The 22,508-nt window shown below is 40.6% G+C and overlaps 1 protein-coding gene across 1 annotated transcript; it reads left to right on the top strand.

The window, feature by feature from the left end:
* The first annotated feature begins 54 nt into the window (after positions 1-54).
* On the top strand, positions 55-21,117 carry CUNH6orf118 (chromosome unknown C6orf118 homolog). Its single transcript, XM_027683445.1, is given in 13 exon segments — positions 55-154; positions 5,814-6,092; positions 6,095-6,252; positions 6,254-6,318; positions 6,320-6,485; positions 6,487-6,525; positions 8,692-8,818; positions 10,658-10,722; positions 11,944-12,063; positions 15,131-15,188; positions 18,577-18,682; positions 19,442-19,455; positions 20,957-21,117. Coding segments are annotated over 12 exon segments (1,107 nt in total). The 5' UTR covers positions 55-154; positions 5,814-6,064.
* The last annotated feature ends 1,391 nt before the right edge of the window (positions 21,118-22,508 follow it).

Here is a 22,508-nt window from a genome sequence, read left to right on the forward strand (position 1 = left end):
TATCCTAAAAGTCTGGCTGATTACATTGCACGTCTCAGCACCCATCCTTCATGACGATGCCGGCTGGGGCCATGAGGGGTGGGCCACTGCTGCGAACCAGGATGGGGAGGGAATGGTTCGTGACTTGAGGTTAACACTTGTACAGGAGCAAAGGGTACTTGTGGTAAATTTGGGGTTCCTGGAAGTGGGTAGTGGGGTGGCAGGTCAGTGCCTCGCAAGGCCAGTCCCAAATCAAGTCCCAGGCTTAAGCATGACCGAGGGAAGGTGAGGCTCAGGCCGAGGGGCTTATTCCAGAGCCAGGTTGGGGCCTTGGGGACACTGGGGCATCCAGTTGGTGTCTGTGGTGATGGACACGGCCTGTGGTGAGCGTGGCCCCAAGTCTCTGCCAGGCACTGGTGGCAATGGGAGAATCAGGTGAGCACCTCAGCACTGAGGCACTGGTTCCTGTCAGGCAGGTGTGGCTGAAGGGCCAGATGGGATATTTGGCATATGAAGGGGAAGCTACAAGGCATGCAACAGGCAAGGCCTTCGTGCCAGCCTGGGGGCGATGCGTGGAATTTCCATGCAGCAGGAAAAGCCAAGCATAGACTGCAGGATCCATGCTAGTGAGTAGGGATTGACACGACACATGTTTCAGGGCTACTCCTGCTCGGTGGCCTTGTCCAAAACCTGACGCTGACCCTGGCATATGTGTGTGTGTGTATGTGTGTGTTTTGCTATGTGCATCCCAAGTTTCTCTGACTCTTGGGAAGCCATGCTCAGCTGTGCTGAGCTGCTTTGTCACGCTTCAAAACTCTCTTCCACCCTCATGTTCTGTAGGCAAAAATATCCCTCTGGCTCCTTCAGGAGGTATATCAAGAGGAGAGATGAAAATATAATTAACAAATCTCACTCCACAAGTACCAATTATGTGGGGTTTTTTCTCAGATGGTCTAAATGATAAATATAGCTAGCTAAATTCAGAGTTACAATTTTCAACCTGCGTTTAGCACTGAAGTGGGCTGGTTCTATTTTCAGGATGAAGAAGAATTTGTGTGCCTGAAATCCCATCCAAGTTCTTCTAACTATATCAGTCAGTCTAATAAAAGAGATTACCTCTTCCTACGGACCTTGCCTCACATTCTTCAGGCACAGTGACTACGATAACGATGCTTCCTCATCTTTCCTGTTGCTTCTCTGCCACCTGCAGTGCGCAGCTTGAATGTACCAAGACAGAAGAGTTGGGGAAGCACATGAAGGTATTTCCTGACTTAAGTGTTTCATTTGCAAGCTCAAAGACCTTCCTGGAACAATAGAAAAACTTAAGTTGGAAGGGAGCTTACCCAGTCCAGCCCTATTCCATGCTGGGCTAAGAAATTTTGATCGGATGCTCAGAACCATATCCAGCAAAGTTGCTAGTACTTCCAAGCATGGAAATTTCACAATCTTTTTGGGCATGTGACTTCAGTGCCGAACCATTCTTGCTGTGAAGACTTTTTCCTTACATCCAACCTATTTTTCCCATGTTGCAATATGTGGCTGTGGCCCCTTGCCCTTTCACCATGCACTTCTGAGAGAGAGACTTTCTTTACCACTCATTGCAATGGGAGACTGCAGTTTATTTCCTGCCTCTCATTAGTGGTCTAATCTCTGGGCTATACAAAAAAGTTCCTCCCGGAGTGGCCTGTGCTTCAGCCTCTCAGCAGTCTCAGTGTTTCTTTGCTGGACCCTCTAGTTTGTCATCATCTTGCTTGCTCTACAGGGCCCAAAACTGGACATCATGTTCCAGGCATGGCCCAGCTAGTGCAAAGCAGGGGGAATAAGAGCTTTCCTTTGTTTGCTGACATGAACTTGCTTGTGTAGCCTAGTATGTGATTAACTGTCTCCATTACAAGGCACATTGCTGTCTCTTGTGCAATTTGCCCAAAAGGATCTCTTGAGTACTCTTCTGCAAAGCTGTTACCTACTCAGTTCATACCTAGCATATATAACTCTGTGGGGTTAGACCACCCCAGCTGTAGATGTTACACTTCTCCTTTTTGACCTTCAAGAGGTTTCTGTTGGCCCATTCCTCCAGCCTGTCAAGGTCTCCCAAAATGTTTTTTCTATCTCCCCACTTTTTGTTAAGCGTTTAGTTTCCTGACCTCTTGTGCTTGTATTTGTTCTATGCAGACATGTTCAAAGACCTAGTTCCTCCTCAGAGCAGTTTTAATTATAGACTATAGAAGCATGGTGGGATGTGTTTGTAGAAACAGACTACTCTTACTTGTACTGGAGATAGTCTTGGAAGAGGAAGAGCCTATGCTGCCCAGCATGTTGCTCAGTGCCTTTGAAAACTTTCACTTTTTTAATGGCCTCCGACTTACCATCAGAAATGATAGTGACAGGATGCAGATGTATGCCCCAGCAGGAAATATGGGCCCTGAGGTATTCATCTTTCTTATCTGCTCATTGACAGAGTCACTAAGGAGACAAAATAGAGAATTCCTGCTCTTGAACTGATTAAGGAAACTGTTTTAATCAATTTGCTTTCTTTTGCTTCATGCCTTACCTTGTACTTTATCTCACCTGCTATCCACTTTGACCTTAAATCTTCACTTAAATGAGGCCTGAATTAAAGGCTGCTTTTGTGTAGAAGTTTTCAGACTACCATGTTCCACCCAGAGAGAAAATGAAAGGACAGCATCTGAGTATGAACTTACCCCAACCCCACTCTAGACTTTCCTTCAGGACCATCCCAGGCTGTATTCTGAATGGGAAAATGTAATTAGTGGCATTTTCTTCTGTATGCCTAGCCACCCTACTTCTAGAAAAACTAACAGTAATCTCCATAAGAGGGTTTTGTGTCAGTTTAAGGACAGAAAAGAGGAGCAAATATGATCAGCTAGGCAGATCTTTCTCAGTAGCAGTGACTCCAGCTTGTCCTCTATTCAAGATGCTGCAATATGCATGTTTCTGTGAAAAAGAATCACGGCGTTATTATCATCGTCATTTCCATCTCTCCAGCGCATGTCAATCATAGTAACAATTAAACAGTTCTGGAATTAAAAGTGACATTTTAAAAGGAGACAGGTAAAAGTGGAGTGTCAAGGAGGGAAAATTAAATGGTTTGTTTCCCCCTCTCCTTTGTATCACATTGTTGATGAAAGAATAATATAGTTCTGCCATATTAGATAAGAATTTATAAAATGTACTGTGCTATATAAAACCTACCCATATCTGCACACTTTCTCCTACTTCTCCGCAGTGATCCTTCTTCCAGCAAGTCAATCCCACTTAAATTTATTGCTCTTTGGTATGTATATGAAGGCTCTGACTGCAACCTATTAAAAACATGCTTCAAATACCATTTAATATCATGAGGATTCTGTGGGTTATCATAATGTCTAGGATAATGGGTCAGGATTTGACCTTCTGACTGTCTTTCAGTTTCCCAGTTGGTTTTCCTGCATAGCAAGAGCAGTTAGAGTCTGCTCTTGGCCACCTCAGGCTGCTCATTTGGAAACTGGGAAAACTGGGAAAAGCAAGACATAGTCTGTAACACTGGAGATGTTTTTTTTTTAATATTTGAACTCCTAAAATTTTTCCAGCCATGCTACAAGCATGTTTTCTGCTATATTTTCCTCTTTTAATCTATTCTTCAGGCTAAATTAAATTCTTACAGTCACATACATTTTCTTCTCGTTTATAGTTTCAACTCACTCTCTTCTGGAATCCTCCAGTTGTCTTAAACATTTCCTGAACATCAGTGCCTGAAACAAGGCATAAAATTTGACTGAAGCCACTTCAGTGTTGGGAGCATGGACAGGAGTATTCCATTTTACTATATGTGAAACACTGTTCTGTATATCCTAAAATGGCATTTGTCTTGCTCACCATACTAGCACTGTTGATTTGTTCTGACCATGTCATTCACCATATTCCCTAGATATTTTCTAAATAAGTTTCTACTGAGCCAGCTGGTGCAGGCTACTGGGAAGCTGCTTGTTTGTGCAGATATTGAAATTCATCCAGCTGTTCTCAGAATTTTCCAATTTATCAAGAACATTTTCAGTTCCAATCCTGTCTCTAAGAATATCTGTATCCTCTCTCCATTTCATGTCATCTTCAAATTTAACAAGCATACTGTGTATTCCATCATTCATAGTGTAAACAAAAATGCTGGGAAAATTAGATACAAATTCAGGATAAATCCCCATATAAAACTGCTTTGTACTTCTTCCATTTAGACAGGGAATCTTTATAACCACTCTTCGAATGTGGTTTTACAGAGTTCTTTATTGTTTTTATTTTGCACCCATGCTAGCCTATCTCTACCTAGATAATTTCTTTTTGTTTTTCTTTCTCATAGGACTACTACACAAGAAATGCCAAAAGCCCGAGTAAAGTCAAAATATGCAACAGCTATTGCTTCTCTTCTGCACTAATGCTCTTAAACCATCTGTTATTCACCCAGATTTTTTTTTTTGAAAGTTGAAGGTGAAATTGGTGAGATTTTCTACTCACCTTTCTCCCTTCCTTACTTCTTTTACACACAGACTCTCTACTTATGCTGTTCACATCATTGGTGGCTCATCAGTCTCCAGCCATCCTTAAAAGTAACTTCTAACTTGTCTGAGACTGTTTCCGCCAGTTTTTCACATATTCTATATGGCTGTTCATCAGGTTTAGCCAAATTAGCACACATTACTTTGAGTGCTGCCTAATCTACTCATTCAGGCTCTTGGTTTTTTTAACATTTCTTTACTCTTCTCTTGCTGATGTTACCTATATCAGCCACCTACTAACCTTTCCAGTGATTAGTGAGGAAAAAGGAATTATTTGACATTCTGTAGAAAGGGACCAACCTTAGGCTCAGTGTAAATGAATGGGCAGAAGAGGCTGCACTCACAAGCAGAAGAATTCATGGGGAGACCTAGGGGGGAATAAGTCAGAAACTGTGTTGTCAAAGAGTTCAGGCAGAGGCTGAGCTTTGCGGGAACCCACAGGTGCCTCCAGGTCTGTCTGATTATTTGTATACTGCTGTGCTTAAGAAACACAGAACCCTTAAGGCTGGAAAAGACATTTAAGATCATCAAGTCAAACCATTAACCTAACACTACTGTGTTCACCACTAAAACCATATGCCCAAGTGCTGCATGCACACACTTGAATGCTTTCAGGGATGGTGATTTCACCACTTCTCCAGGCAGCCTATTCCAATACCTGACCACCCTTTCAGTGAAGAAATTTTTCCTAATATCCAACCTAACCCCACCCTGGCACAAGGGCCTTTTTCTCTTGTCCTTTCACTTGTTACCTAGGAGAAGAGCCCAGTCCCCTTGTTGTTGCAACCTCCTTTCAGGTAGTTGTAGAAAGCAATAAGGTCTCCCCTGAACCTCCTTTTCTGGGCTAAGCAACCCCAGCCCCCTCAGCCACTGCTCATAAGACTTGTGCTCCAGACCTTCACCACCTCCGTTGCCCTTCTCTGGACATGCTCCAGCACCTCAATATCTTTCATGTAGTGAAGGGCCGAAAACTCAACACAGGACTTGAGGTGCAGCCTCACCAATACCAAGTACAGGGGGATCACCGCCCTGGTCCTGTTGGCCATGCTATTCTTGGTACAGGTCAGGAGGCTATTTGCCTTCCTGGTTGCCTATGCACTTGCTGGCTCATGTTCAGTCAGCTATCAACCAGAGAAGGTAGAAGAAGGTAGCATATTTTTGTAGGTCGTATTTGTGTAAAATACTCTGTTCTAAAAGTGGAATAGTTTTGTTCTGTGTTGAAAGATTTTTTTAATCTAAACTATTCCCCTTATAAAGTATATTTTGTCTTTCCTTTTTCTTTTAAAGTGTGTGCTACAACAATCCATTTCACCATAAAAAGAAACTGTCAAGCAAGGAGCCTGGTTCATCTCTCAGATAACACGGAAACAGTCAACAGAACAAATGTTAAACTTTACACCTCTGGACACTTAAATCATAGCGAGCTTTATAAGCCTTCAAAGAAAATAAAACAGGGATGATGGTACTCTGCCAGGGAACAAACTAGTTTCATAATGGAAAGAAATCGATTCCCAGCTGAAAATGAGAGAGCAAGGTAGATGAAAAGATTTTCAGGTAACTTTTGTTCCAGCTTCCAACTAAGGCTGAATCTTCTTGCCCTAACAGCAGACATCCACAGTCACCTGTGACTGGTGTTAGTGCCTCAGCAGATTTTTCTATTCCACTGGAATTGCTAAAGTTGAAAGCACTTAAAAAGAAAGTAGAGGATGGAACTGACAGACTCCATGAGAGTCATCAAAATGAGTCAAGATGAGTTAGATGTGTCAGAGACTATGATGCTGAAAAAACAAACTGAACAGCTGACAGTGTGTTGTAGAGCTTGTCAAGGAGGAATACCAGTTCATACCTTCATACTTGGCTGGTGTAGCTAAAATGGAACAGTTTGACAAGTTCTTAGATTTCCAGAAGGAATTCATAGCAAACCGTGAACTGTTACAGAATGATTTAACAGGGAGCAAAGTATCTGGTATCTGAGCAGCATGAAAGTAAGCTGGCTAAGGTAAGAAAAAAGGTCTTCAAGTGGATGGAAGGGTAAATTTTGCATTATCTTTCTGGTTAGATTGGTTGTGTATTCCAGGAAAATGGAATGGGTTTAGGCAAAATCACTTCTCAAAGACAGAGTCCCTGATGTTTTCTTAGTTGAGCACACGTAAGACACATCTTCTGTGTGTTCCAAAACACTGAGCCCAATGCTATTATGCCACTGTTTACCCTTCCCTCCATTGTCATGTGGAAATGTTGTGTTAAATATACAGTAAAACAAGATCTTGCAAGCTAGTGATTTGTACAGGAAAAATCTCTGTGGGAACTGTATATTCAGCACATTGTCCAGTGACATGTTTGAGATAATTTGAGAAAGAAGTTGCTCTCTCTATGTGTTCTGTAGACTATCTCTTTACACACAGACAGTTGCTGCTAACTCTCCCCTTGCAATGAGTGGGATGGGGCGTGAATTTGATCACTGATGCACATACACATACACTTCGTAGAAGCTACTTGTGTTGCTTGAGTTGCTGCCCCAGAGGAAGCTTAACAATCTCAGCAGCACTCATAGCCAAATGCAGGAGTGAGAGTAAGCTACTGGATTCATAGAAACTAGGGATGGAACTTAATGAAAGCGTTTGAGGGTTGGTAAACTAAGAAATGACTAGGCTAGTGTGGGCTGGAAAAGAACTGATATTTCATGTACATGATAGAAATTTTTAAAAGAACTTGGCACTTTGTCCCTCACTGTGGTACTTATGGCCAGCTTTTCATCCTTTGTAAGATGCCAACTCATTTATCAAGGGTATTTTTCAGAGAATTTAGCAGTGGTGTTTGCTGGACTGTGGTTACTAACAGAGAAAACAGAGGTCAGGCTTGATTGAAACAGCAGTCCCAATAGGAGTCCTATATATACCAGAAACTGGAAAAGAAATGATCAAGCAAATAAGCAGAGATTAGTCCTGTATACCTCCAATGTACCTCAAGAAAAGTTATGCAAAATGAGGGAAGTGAGGCAACAAATTTGTTCAATCTACTTGTGGGTATAACTCTGGGAGAAGCAGCATAATCCATGTTCCTTTGAATTCTAGGAGGTATCATCTGCCACACAGTTAACCAACTATCAAAAAAGTTGGTTACTTCACACCTTGGTAAATATCCTCAAGCAACCTTTCTTCTATGCCTCTGGGCTGAGAGGCCAGAGTTAAGAGGAAGAAGAGATAGGGGAGAACAGAGGTGACGTGCAGTATTATATCAGGATAACAACTTGATCTTTTAACTTTTGAAGTATGTTTTCCCAGGAGACATTTTCTCCAGAAACAATTTGGATCAATACAATTTTTGTGAGATAGTGTAACGCTGGGACAAAGCTTAGCAGAAAGCTGTACTAACTAGCAGTGATGGCAATCTTTTCCCTTTAATTAAACAGTCAAAATTTCTACCAGCTTTGGTTTGAAACAGGGATATTCATAAAGTAAAAAACTGCTATAGTATATTACCTACCAAAAAGGGTTATAGTGAAAAAGTTAATTGTAGGAACAGAACACTTTGAAGTGAGCCAGCAGCACTCTAGAGAAAAAGTTCTCATGGCAGAGGAACCCAGCATAAGTTGCCCAAGAGACCCCTTCTTTCTCTCTCCCAGATTTATTACTCAGAGTTGGTAATATACAACCATGAGATTTTAAGTGTACGATTTTAACTGTTATATTCCTTAACTAGGCGTTCTTGGGTTATTTATGTATTAATTATGTCTCTCTGTGCTAACAGTTACTTTAAGGAATGCAACGTGTTCCAAGAGCAGGTTCTTGTCAAATCTGGAGATGATCTGTTGAAGTCAGTAGAGATAGACAGGCTTATTTATGATAATGGAAGGATTGGTTGTAAATACGTAAGCAAGATATTCAACAATTAGTTGAAGCATAATTTAGTAATTGCCTTCTGCCACACAAATCTGTCTTGTTTTCAACTAGTCTTTTTGATGATTAGTACATCCCATCTTGTTGATTGTACGCTTTCTTCTTACTGATTTTTGCTATGACCATGACTTGGTCTGTATTCTCATGATATTTCTTACTGCATACCATGAGAAGAATGACATGAACTTAAACAAAGCGAGGAATTCTGTTTTAGAGCACCTTCTGCCTGTGCAGGATTGTAGTAATTAATTTTGGTGATTGTACAGGAACGTCAGATAACATGTGCCTGTGATCTCCTCCATTTCAAGCAACTACAGGTTGTTGAGGAAGCATTTGAAGATATATGGAACAGGTCTCTGATATTTTGTGGTATTCTGAAGGAAATGAAGAAAATAAATATTCCTACACTTTAGCCCAACATGTACCTAGCTAAATGTACCTTAACTACTGTTTTAAAAGTTTTATCCCATAATGCCTTTCGCCAATGTTTTCTCAGTGCATCTGGGACATTAAACCTTTTTTATCTACAGTGAGGAAACTGATTTTCACAGGGATTTATATTCTTCAGGAGAATATATTCTCTGTCCATTGATCACATGTTAAAATCAAACATATCTAACAAAATTCATGGACTTCTGGTATCTTTTTTTTATTTAATTTAATCACTTATGGTCTCAAAGGGAATGACTGATTTGTTCCTTATTTTTACTCCTTCTCCCATTGTACATAGATAAGCAAGCAAGAACAGAGAGTAGAAGTATTAAGAGATATGCCTCTATAGAAAGTTGATTTCCAGTCTGCTCAGTGATTTGAGCTGGCATAATTTCCTTCTATAAGCTTCATCATGGTAATGGAGAATGGAGAAATTACAAGGAATTTCACACCTCTGCAAATCACCTGCACATGCCAAGGGCACAAGTCTGGAAAAAATAGTGGTGGGGAGAAAGGTGATTTGGAAATGACTTATATTCAATGGTTCAGGGGTAGGCTCTCTTTTCAGTCATTGCTTTCATTTATTCATTTAAATTAGGGTCACGTGTGCCTGTGTTTTGTTTCCCTCAATTTTTTTTTTATAGCTGACCAGCAAGTTAAACTGCATGGCTACAAATGCCATATGATTTTGTCTTTAGAGCATTCCCAGTTCTGCTTCTGGCCCTATTGATGAGACAAGCCCTTGCACATATCCCAGTGTTCCTACCATGACTTCATGCCTTTTAATGAACCATATGGTAGCAAACCATCGCTCTTTCTTCCTGTGATGTTCCTCAGGTCACAAGACAGTAGCATCACATGCAACTACTTACCTTTGCACTTGTTCAAATGTGCAAGAGTAGACAGCTTTTAGGAAAGATGGATGAGTTCTTTCACAGGTTTTATATAATGTGCTGTGGGAGTTACACAAACTGGCACCAAACATCTGGCTATCACTCAAGCACTTTGATAAAAGCATTAATAAAAAAAAAATCAACCAAACAAAACCCAAGCAAAAAACCCTCAACAAGCAAACCAAAACCCCCAAACCCTCAGCCTTCATTAACTCTTGCCCTTAATTCTAAAATCCTTAAAATATTTGGGAAAATAAAATCAGGTTGTAACCTACTGGTGAATTATTTTTCTCCTCTCACTTTGACAGTTACATGTGAGGAGTGATAATTCTTATCTGACTTACCGAGCAGGTTTTTTTTTCTTTTGATTTTTCACTATGCTGAAGGATAGCACTTGAAATCCTTTATTTGGAGACCAAATCTATTTGGTTTTATTTTTGGGCACTCAGGAGAGTTGTTTGCATGTGGAACACAACTAAATTATTTAGGCAAAAGTTGCACTCTGATTCTGTACACTATGATATGATGGTAGTGCTAATAGAAGGTCTACATTGGTTGCCCCAGTGATAACTGAGGGGGCAAAAAAGTAATTCCTCCATATTTGTTGACAAAATAATTGTACATTAATGTCCAGCATTTATAGGCAAGAGAAGGGAAGAGGGGACAGGCAAGAAATCCTTGAGGAGGAGGAGCTAGTTGGGTAAGTGAACTGAGATTGAGAATGAGATTGCTGTAGTCAAAATCCAATTGATCACCTCTGAGTTTTGAACAAAACCATATGTGGTGGAATAAGCAAACCTGTCACAACAAAAAGGTATGATTTTCCTGGAGCCAAAGTGAAACAGGAGGCTGTAATCTCAGGACTGTTAAATATTTTTTATGGTCTTCTTTCAATGTATTTAAAATTAGTATGAGCTTTACATGATGATGCTTCTGGACTCTCCGCCTATAGCACATTCCAAGATAGTATTTGTCAGTATTAGCTCATTTCCTTGGTGATGTTACAGAGAAATTTAGCACTGAAAGTCAGATATGGGCACTCCCTGACCTTATCTTTGACGCAGGAGATCTAGTGCTCTCCCTTTGCTTCATTGCTTACCACAATTTCTGTAGGAGCAACCCACAGCAGAGAAATCTGAGACCGCAGCTCCTTACAGAATAAGCAGAATATTGGCTGAATAAACTTAGATGGATTTCAGAAATGCCAAACCTATTGTCCTTCTGTCTCCTCTTTGATAGAGCCACATCAGGCTTTGTGCCAGCTCTATTGTATAAATGCTGCTGAATAGAGGGTCATATTTGCCTCAGGCTTCCAGGAATAGTGCCACACACCCCTTTACCCTGCCTCTCTCACCAGTGACACCTTAATTTTGGTAAAAGGCACCAGGAAAGGTGTCTTCCACTATGGAAGTAGAAGGGGAGCACAGAGGTGATGTGAAGCCCTGAGGGCAGAGCCATATCTGACTGACCCTGCCCAGGCCCCTGGAGCCTCTTCCCATCCTGCCCATAGCAGAAACCCATTTCAGTCCAGCCTGGACCTGTCAGTCCCTGCACATTTCTCTATCTCATCCTTTTGTATTCTTTTTTTTTTTTTTTTTTTACTTTCCCTACTCCAAAACTGGTCCCTTTTGCTTCTGATAGCTTTTCAGGCCCACGTTGTCCAGAGACAATCCTTTGGATTTGCTCTGAGGATTTTACCCTAGTTATCTGCTCTCTTTGGCACTAAGCCTGGGAGTGTCTGTGTGATATTGACGATGTGTCAAAATGAAAATGAAAGGTAATGATGAACAGGGCACAGTTGACAGCATAAATGCTTTGTCTAGGTTGAGTAACACACTGCTCAGTGACAGAACACCTGAAAGAATTGTCCAAAAGCAAGGAGTTTTCATGAGTCTGAGTCTTCCTATTTACTGGCTGACGCATTCAGAGAATCATTCATACTTTTTTGTTTTATCTGTACCAAACCTTTAATCTGTTTGCAAGTGGAAAGAGCTTTAAGTGACTCTGAAACCTGCTATAAGGGGTTTTTTGTTTGTATCAGCTCTTAGTCTTATCAACAGCTCATTCAGAAGTTTTTATCAGAACTGAATTTTACCAAAAAGTCATTTTAAAAATGGTGCCAGAACCCACAGCAAAAAAAAGCCCACAAAACTTTATATTTTACTCTTTTTCATGCACTCATGGGATCTGAAGATTCAGGTCAAAGGGATGGAAACAAAGACTTCAAGGGCTCCAGAAATACAGGCACTCAGGAAAGATGTGCAGGTTCTCATGCAGAAAGCCAGTACTGCTCTGGGAAGAAGTAAAGACTAAGCGTTACAAATGCTATCAACCGCTGTAGCAACAACAAAGTAGATGGGTTAGAGCAGAAACAAGTAAATAGAGTTTCTTGGTTTTTTTAAATGTCAGGTCTTGAAGGGAAGGCCAAAGGATTAGACCTTGTGGATGGCCTGTTTTAGGCAAAAACCTTTATTTTGTACCAATCACACTGGGAGATGGGGTTAAATTTCAGGCTGTGTCACCTTTGTTGGGGCGTTGATTTTATTCCTTATTGTGGAGGTAACAAAGCCTAATAAGCCTCCTAAGGCTCCTTGTCTTCTTTGGACTGACCCAATGTTTCCATGCCTCTGGTGCGTGCCCCTGATATTTTACATCACAACTTCCAAATCTCCTTACTACTACTCCAAGCTCTGATATGACTTTCTAGCCTCAATATTTGACCCTATGATTATTTAATTCTAGAACTCTAACCTTTATGCTTGAAAGCTGTCCTAACAAGAGATCTTGCCTACCAGCTTTCTTACTCTTGCCCACTTCACTGTCTGAACCGGAAGAATTACCAAGGCACTATTTCACTGAGCTGCTGTTCTCTTCTTCCCCTTCTCTTTTTCTTGTAAATATGAATCTAGATGACTCAAGAGGTCTTTTATATCTTTGCAATTGTTGTTTCCAGTGTATTTTGTGTGCTCACTTTGCAATATTTACTCTGTGCTTTCAACATGTAGTTTGGGTGATTCTGCAGTTAAGATACTGGAATGTGAAAGAGCTTTATGTTCACTAGTTTTTGTTAGTGTAAGCAGGAAGATGATTAACAGTGAACCAGTAATCTACATGTCTATATTTTTGTACAGAGAGAGAATTCATGATGTGTTAATGTGGGACAGTCAAACTGGCATGAATTTAAGATGGATTAGAATATAGTGCGGGTTATTTATAGAGCATGCACATGCAAATTTTATCTAGGCTGTTCAGAGATTGTTTTTTGTGCAAGCCTTTATAAATATCTTAGAGATAAAAGGGAAAAATATGACATTTTGTCTTCTGCCAAAGTTCTGAAAGGATATAATGATAAACATCCCAGAATTATCTAAAGGAGTTCTTGAGAGATTTGTCAGCTATAGGTATAAAAATCCTATGACCCATAAGACTGTTCAGTTCTGAATAGCAGTCTGTTTCCAGCAAAGTCTAGGAACATGTGCTAATGTCAACTTGCTAGCTTTGCATGAAAACTCATAATGAAAATTTAAGTAATTAGTTGCTACCTGGAGCCTAAGACTGAATCTTTCCTCTTGCCATGGGTCATGTGTTAGTCCTTTCTATGTATAGCAAAACCATCCTTGGAGGGTGGACAGAGGAAGAGATTTTCATACAAGACTGATGTCTTTTTTAAAATAATATTAGTAGATAGAATATCTTGAAGGATTTTTCAATACTGATGATGGTAGAAGAAGTAAGAGCACTTTGGCCACAACAACCCCATGCAGCGCTACAGGCTGGGGACAGAGTGGCTGGAGAGCAGACAGGCAGAAAGGGACCTGAGAGTACTGATTGACAGGAAGCTGAACATGAGCCAGCAGTGTGCCCAGGTGGCCAAGAAGGCCAATGGCATCCTGGCCTGTATCAGGAACAATGTGGCCAACAGGTCCAGGGAAGTGATTCTTCCCCTGTACTCAGCACTGGTGAGGCCACACCTCGAATACTGTGTCCAGTTCTGGGCCCCTCAGTTCAGGAAGGATATTGAGGTGCTGGAACAGGTCCAGAGAAGAGCAACAAGGCTGGTGAAGGGACTCGAACACAGGTCCCATGAGGAGAGGCTGAGGGAACTGGGGTTGTTTAGCCTGGAGAAGAGGAGGCTCAGGGGAGACCTCATCACTCTCTACCACTGCCTGAAAGGAGGTTGTAGCCCAGTGGGGGTTGGTCTCTTCTCCCAGGCAACTATCAGTAAGACAAGAGGGAATGGTCTTAAGCCATGCCAGGGGAGGTTTAGGTTAGATATTAGGAAGAAATTCTTTACAGAGAGAGTAATCAGGCATTGGAATGGGCTGCCCAGGGAGGTGGTGGATTCACTGTCCCTGGAGGTTTTTAAGATGAGACTGGATGTGGCACTTAGTGCCATGGTCTAGTAATTATAGCGGTGTTGGATCAAGGGTTGGACTTGATTATCTCAGAGGTCCCTTCCAACCTGGCTGATTCTGTGGCAATGGATGTATGGAAAAAGTCCTGCCAAAAATGGACTGATGAATCAGAAGTTTTTAATGTTGTTTGAACATGTGTTAAGATGGCTCTTTGCAGAGTCACTGCTTTTCCCCTATACCTCCCCTGTAACCCCCTATCTCAGGTAGGAGTGTCCTGGGAAGATGTCCCAAGGTGCTCCCATTGGTCCTTTGTTAACCCTTTCCTTATTTGGCTGTGAACTCCTTACCTGGTTGTAACACCCCCTCATCTGTGATTGATCCCCAAGGGCTATATAAGCCCCCTCCCACAATAAACTTCCTCTTTCGTCCTCTCTCCCCTGGTGGTCCGGTGAGTGCTCCATTGTGGGGTCTCAGGGCCACGTGGTGGGGGGCAGGGTGGAAGGGCATACTCCTTCCAGGTAATGGACTGAAACGAGGCCTGAAGGATCTCCCCCATCCCAACACATCTACCGTATGATTCTATGTATGCAAATATGTTTCTATGTGATATATAAAAATATGCAGAGAACTAAGCTGTCCAATTACAATATTTTGATACCTATGGGGCTTCCTAGATATGTAAGTAATAATGTGTAATTTCTTCAATAGTTTCATTCAGTGAACAAGAGGTTTCCGCTTGGGAGAGGAAGCTGTGGTTTCAATGCAGTAGAGAGTAATTGTTTGAATCCTGTTAGGTTCTCACAGAGAGTCAATTCTCTCCTTTTCATCACTGGACATTCAAACCTGGAGTCACTTTGCTGTAATTCAGTGAGCTTCAATTTTCTCTCTGCCTTGTTAGAGCAACATTTGACCTCTGGGAATGTGTAATAATCTTCATTATACATAACAACTATTTACTTACACCTACTTTACATCTATCTTTGAAAAGATACTTGTGAAACTGTTCTCTTTTGTTCTAGTCTAAGCTGAAGAATTAATTAGAAACAGTGCTACAGATGAGCCAGACTCCAGAAGATAAAACAGGTGAGTGATAGGACAGTTTTGAGTTGAGTAGAAAGGAAATATGGCATAAATTATGGCAATAAGATTTTCTGAAGTGTTGCAAGAAAAACCAACCAAAAATTACCTTAGCTGTTGGAATTTTTTCTGTTAGTGTGACCAAAATATGCTGACATCTAATGAAATAAGGTACATAACATCTTTCCTATACTTCTTTCCCTCCAGACTCTATCTGAAACTGGTAGGTGTCAGAGGGAGACTCTCTAAAATGTTAGAGATGTCTCAGGGGATAGTACATGAAACCCTTCATCTGGCAGAAATATAATAACTGGATTTCATCCTTATGATGAGGAGGTTAAGCCCTGAATCACGTGCTTTCACATGCCCTTCCTAAGCTTCTTTTCAGTGTTCACTGTATCAGTCCTGAGTGCTCTAGTTATCCATACAATAGTCAAGTCCCTATTGAATCCTTGCTCAGTGCTTTTGTTCAGTAACAGCACTGAGGTTTACAGTCTATTCATGTACTGCTCAAGAAAGTAGTGTCTTTTGATAAGGCCTTTGATCAGTGGAATCTGAATCAGGATCTTTGAGTAAGTTAAAATACATAAATCTGAAAAGTTGTGGAAGAGTAAAAAAAAATTGATGAACTAAGAAATCCTGTGAAATGTCATCAGCATAAAGTATAACTGGTCTGACTGTAGTACACCTGCATTTTATGACTTCATTGAAAACCTGTTCTGAAAGCACAGTTTTCTTCCAGACCATGAGAACATATTGATTAGCAAATTATAATGTGGTAAATAAGGAAATAGCTGTTCAAGTGGTGATGTAAAATGCCTTCTACATTTCCTCTTTAAGAAAAGAGGAAGATCCAAATCTTTCTGTGAAATGTCTGAGTGTTCTAGTGTCCTGCTCCAGGCTATGGGCAGTTGTTAGCTCCATCATGGGCAGCTCCTACCACTGGCACCTAACTCACTTTTGCAAACATACCTTCTGTAGGAGCAATGCTTAAACAGTCAAACCAGCTGTGGTTGTGGGCTTTTTTTATTTTCCCCCAGCAATTAAACTGGCCCAAATTCCTCTCTAGTGTAGCTGTCTTCCTGTCAATGAACATATGCCTGAATGCAGCTGCTCCGATTATTTTGTTTCTACAGCATGGTACAGATTTTGAATTTCATTGCTTTGCAGTCTATCGCTAAAAAAACCACAAAATCAGTCATGTGCTCTGGATCTCCCACAGGACTAGTGAACAAAACAAACAGAACTCTCCAGGCCAAGGCATATCTAAGAAATGGTTTTGCATAAAATGAGCTAAAAAATATTTAAACAACGGGTAAAGATTTCTCCCCTTCTCCTCCTTATCAGATACTAAGAAGTACTAACTCAGCTTCAAACTTTCCCTCCCTCCCTTCCTCAGTTACTCATTGAGGAATCAAAACCAACCAAGTCAGAAAAACGTAAATGTTACCGTTCTTTTTTTTTGTGTTACAGCTGTATTTAGAAGCCTAAGCCAAGAAATTTGGGCTAAATATGCTAACATGTGCTGCCACTATAGGGAACAAAGCTCTACAAATATTGTTTGCTTTTTTTTGTTTGTTTTTGTTTGTTTGTTTCTGGTTTTTCTTTTTTTGGTTGGTTGATGATTGGGGTTTTTTTCTGATGTGGGATGCTAAGCAACTAAAAAAGTGTTCAATCCAAGTTAACCTGAAATGAGAATGTTAAATTTTCCCAGAGGAAAAATGGAGATCTGATTATATTTTTAAAAATTGAACAAAAAGTTTTCTTAATATTTTCTAAAACAGAAGGCATTATTTTCTTCTCTCCAGATAACATTTCTGTAAGGCCCTTCCAGGGCCAGCAGCTTATCCTAATCCACTGAGTGAGGATATGCTCTCTATTGTTTATAGTGGTTCACACAAAAATACAGGATTTTTGAGAAGCCAGTAGCCATTAGCTTCTGGGACAGGGAGGGGCAGGAAGCATGGCCAGGTCCTTTCCCCACATGAGGCAGTGCATCACTCAAATTTGGCTCATGCTCTCTTCCTCCAGCCTGGCTCACTTTTCATCAAAGCTGTTGGCTCCCAGTGACCTTTTGACTGTGCGTTGACACTGCATCACAGACCAGAGGGAGGAAGAGCTGGGCTGGCTGCCCATGACAAGCTGCTTGGAGAGTAGGAAATTTAGGGGATTACAACAGGTAGTCTTTAATTGCTGAAACGTCATCATTATTCAACACAGTACCTAGTCCTGAGTTTGACAACATGGCACAAAGCTATTACATTACAAATGTGGCTAATGAACTACTGCAAGCTCTGTAAACCCCTCTCAGCTCCAGGGCAGCCCCTGAGTCAAGAGGATTTTTTTGACCCGCTCATGACAGCAGTCAGACAAGCCAGGGAGCACCATTAGGGGCTCTCACAAAGCAAAGAAGGGCCAGTTCTTCCTTTCTGTGTTCTCACTCCCTTCACTGGTGTGTTCCCTCTCTCTATCCTTCCCCTCTGCAGTCACAGAGCCTTGGAGGTGTAACCCTGCACTTTGTCGTCTTTCCTGGGTATTCCGTTCTCCATAGCTTCCCTTACACACTAACACCAAGAGGTGAACCAGGATGTGGGAGACAGATAAAATGGGATGAAAGGGAAGAAAGTAGTTTATTTGTATGATTACAGACCACTGGAGTGAAGGGCACTATTAGTCTGTGCATGTAGTTCCCCTAATTCCCTAGATCAGGACCTGGAAAGGGCCTGTAATACAGCTCTGGCTGCAGCAGCATGAACACCAACAGGCTGCAGACAAGCTTGCTGGCAAGCTGTGAAAAGCTGAAAAGGTCTTTGACTCAAATGAGACCCTGACTGGACAGGAGCATGACCTGGATGTGTAGGATCTTGTAACATCACATTATTGACTTATTGTAGTGAGTGGGTGAATTGACAGTGAAGTTGGCCTGTAAAGTTTGGAAGTGCATTTTCTGGACTCTCCTAAGGGAGTACGGCATGTTTATTCTGCTCCTTGCATGTTCTCTGTTCTCTGTGCTGGGATGCAGTTATTTCCTCCTTGGCTGTGTTCCCATTGTTTCTAGAGCCTATTTTTGCAAGAAGCGCTAAAGGATCTTGGTTGGGGTGACTGTGAAAGGTGAGTGGCATAGCCCACGTACCAGTGTTCCTTTCCTGGTGGAAATGAAGTGTGGGTACAGTGAGTGTGCATACCAGCTGAACTGGGGGCAATATCATGGGTGCTCCCGGTCTGTACTGCTCGTCTTGACTAAGGCAAATTTGTACTTGAGTACACCTGCTAAAAGCACTAGATGACAGCCTTAGACGACAATTAGCTTTGCACTGCTAGCTCTGTCCTTTAAATTTTGCAAGCACTTTTTTACTTCTGGAAACCTGAAGCAGATATGAGACAAAGTAAATAGTAAAAAACCTGCTCTCTGTTTCAAAACAGCTTGAATCTGTAGGGTGTAAGGTTCTTGATAAATGGGAAGAAATTAACATACTGAGACTGGGAAGAAAGAAAGAGTGGTTTATGCTGTGACAGTGTATATAGCGGAAACCACTCTAAACTAATACAGGCAAAAATCATTAATTCTAAAGATGTCCTAATAAGGATTCATAAGAAGTACTGGTGCCCAGGTACTACCATAAGGGATGTTTTAGCATTGAGAAATTGGTCCTCAGTGGTCTTTATTTTATCCTCTGAGAACACAATATGTGCCTATTGGGTGCTTCTATGTTTGTTGTAGTGTTCAGACTCCGACCCTGCAGTAGGAAGCTTGTAGGCTGACCCTCACAATGTGAGATGATGATCTACAGACATAGGTGTTATTTCTGTATTCATACTACAAGTTTGGGGATTTGTAAGCAAATGTACATTTAACAGCAGCATCATTAATTTTAACATGTTTGTTTCTTGGCCTGGAGAAACAGAAATATTCTGGGTGGGATTTTCAAGTGTTCCAAGTTGGCATCATCTACCCTTGAAATGAATGCTGAAATGCTGAGTAGATTCAAAGGGGGAGAGATAGAACAGTCCTGATTCCCTTTGAAATCTCCTTTCTAGATGTTGAAATAACCGAACATTACTGCAGATTATTCACTGGCACATATAATGACCATAGCTGTGACCACGTGCCAGTCACAGACAAGAAGGTCAAGTTTAAGTCCAGATTGAATAAAAAGTCTATGATGGATTCTTGATATCAACTAACTGTTTTTTAATAAAAGGACAAATGTTAACATGAACACTTCTTTACAGAATTTTTTTTTTTTGTAATTCACTAGGCTCCATCATTATTGTTTGTGCTCTCATAGTCATTGGTGTTGTATGAAGCAAACAGTGAGAGACAGGCTTTTATTGCATACTATGCAATCCAAGGTACAGAACTTGCAGAGATTTTGTTATGCACTAAAATTTGCATACTGCAAGTGGCCTGTGTGAGGACCACTTGAACTATAAAAGCTAGATGCTTGCAAATTTTTGCAGGATTAGTGCATTCAGCATTTACAAACAGTACTCCTTTTCCACTGGCTGTTGTGCAGTTAGAAATAGCACAAGATTTCAATAAAGGCACTTTAACATGTCCTTGTCACTGGTTACACTCATAAGTGTTCCAGCTGCGTGAAGCGAGGAGGTAATTCCATGCAGTTAAAAGTACAGTCAGCATGAGTAGGGCATAGTGTGTCACTCTTAATGGTGGGCAAACAGCAGTTTTTCATGTCTTATGTTTGACTAAGCATCTAAAAGGTCAAACATTTCTCCAAACTTTCTGTCCTCTGAAGCAGTTATATCTATTGACAGAACATAAAATTAGTTAATTAATTATACTGAGAATAAAACAGAGCTGCCAAAAAGTCACGGAAAGCTGAAAAAAACCTGTGAAAACCAGGTACAGCCATTGTGTTCTTGCACTATGCTTGTCTGTCTTTAATGACATATTTAAAATAATTATTTTTCTTGCTGAATTTTTCAACAAACTTTGTGCACTGCTACATACGAGTACAAGACAGAAGTCTGTCACTTGTTTCTAAAGCAATTAGCAGACCTCCAGCATCAGAGAGCTTTGGGGAAGAAGGAGAACTCTTGGTTTATTTAGACAGATTTACTTGGTATCAAGATATTAAAACAATGAACAGCAGCAATTAGTAACGAAAATTCCCTTTTTTTTTTTTCTCCTTGCAAACAGGAGATCTTAGACTCCATGTGCCTTATGAAGTGTTCCTATGTACACTCTCTAAGATATTCAGCCCTGTGGCATGATAACAAATGAGTATATGAAATCTGGTCCTCTGAAAAAATAGCCACTCTGAGAATTTCCTCTCTTTGCTTTTTTACAACAAATATGAGTATTCAGAAGGTCTTTAAATATAAATTATTGGTTTCTAGAGTAGTTTTGGGGTCAGGGGGTGGGGGGGGCGGGGCTGGGCTTTTTCTGTACTGTAATGAAAAAGGATAGCCAGCAGATGGCAATGTTGTATAGTTGTTCCAACAGGAGATAGCCACATCATCAAGGGAGGGAAACCTCTGATATCCCTAAGTAGCCATGAGGGAAAATGGAGTGGCCCCTGCAAGCCATCGGAGGGTTGACCATCCAAGCATACTTTGGCTGAATGCTAATGTAGGCTTACTGAGTTTGCAATACCCTTTGTAACAGCAATTCTACATTGAAAACCCCTCATTCGAAAGGCCAAGACCATTATAATTTAATAACAATCTAATTAAACTAGTGCATTTCCATATTCTTTTAAAAACATGATTTCATAATGCTGCATAAGTACAATGTGTTATTTCCCATACAGGTTGCATATTTAAAAAGATAAGTGGGTCTGATGCATTTTCTTTTGCTGGAATGCTGTGTGACAATTTAACTGATCTGTTACTGCCTTTTCAGGCTCAAACTATGAAAATCAACTCATGAAACACATTTCTCCGAGGCCAAATAAAAGTTATTTCCTTATAACCCAGTATGGTTCAGGTGTAACACAAACTAGTTTATACATGAGTTACCTTCACTAGGTCTAGTCCCAAAGGACTGGAAAGGTTTTCTGGCTCCAGCAAGTTCCAGGTTAGGCCTGCTGTGCTTTGCCAGCTAGAAAGTATAAAGGTCCAGAATACAATTCCACCTCTCTCTCTCTCTCTTTTATTTTTAATTACTGTGGAGAGCTATTATGGTATTTTGATCTAAATATGTAAATCAAAATTGCAAAATCTTTCTGCTTCTGCTTCCAGCCGTACTGAAGGCATGGGAATGCGGTAAACAAACCTGTGGTAGATAACCCCAGCGTATAAAATCCATGGAATAGCTCAGCAAGAGGAACTTGGAAAGACTTCTTTAAAATATAGGAACAAACAGATGTCTTGAGAGAAGTGAGTAATAGTTTGAATAAAACAATTTTAGGTTCAGCTGATATTCCGCTCCACACTCTGAAGTCTGAAGCTCTGTTTTAGTAACCAAAAAAGCAGGCATCATTTCAGATGTTAGTGAAATGTGAAGTACAAAGCTCTTTGCATTTAGAATTTTGTCTAGCAGTTCAGTCTAAAATCTAGAAATCGAGATGGATGCTGAAAGACAAAATCAAGTTATTTGTATCACAGTAAATGCTTTAGCAAAAATGATGCTATGAACACCCTTCCTTGTTTACACAGTAAGACCTGGTTTTACTCTCTGTTTGGATTCCCTCAAGGTAAAAGGAATTGGCAAGAAGAAAGGCTCTAAGTCAGACTCAAAGACGTATGTAACTTGAGATGTACTGCTAAATTAAAACTCCTGTCACACAGAGACTACTTACTATAATTTATGTCAAGGTTAATGGAGTAAAAAGTATTGGAGTATTTTAAATGCTAAGCAGACATGTTGCCAATTAGTATCACTGCAGATTTTTTCTTATATACTGAAGGATATTTCAACGTTTCTCAACATTTATGTCTTTTTTACAGGAATTTGAAGGAAATATCACAGAAATTTTAGATAAACTGAAAATCACTCAAGAAAATCAAAGGGGAGTATGAAATGTTCAAATATCTATGTCAGTGTGGTTGCACAGAAAGTGTTAGAGTGATGGAAATACCAGTCATAACAACTTGCTGGGCCAATGTAAGACAAAGTAGTTACTAATATCAGCTGCATTCAAGTGCTAGTTGCAGAACACACACAGTAGCAGCTGGGAGTCATAATCAGATATTATAGATTTGACTTCAATGTGGCTCAGATTATTAAGGATAAAAATTATGCATAGCGTTTGATTAAAAACTCTAATTGCTTCAGTTTTTGTATTTATAGAATCATGGAATATTCTGAGTTGGAAGGAAGCCACATGAATCATCAAAGTCCAACTCTTAACTCTGCACAGA

The sequence above is a fragment of the Neopelma chrysocephalum genome, unplaced genomic scaffold, assembly GCF_003984885.1.
Source record: "Neopelma chrysocephalum unplaced genomic scaffold, ASM398488v2 Primary Assembly neopelma1_23, whole genome shotgun sequence".
NCBI classification, from domain to species: Eukaryota; Metazoa; Chordata; class Aves; order Passeriformes; family Pipridae; genus Neopelma; species Neopelma chrysocephalum.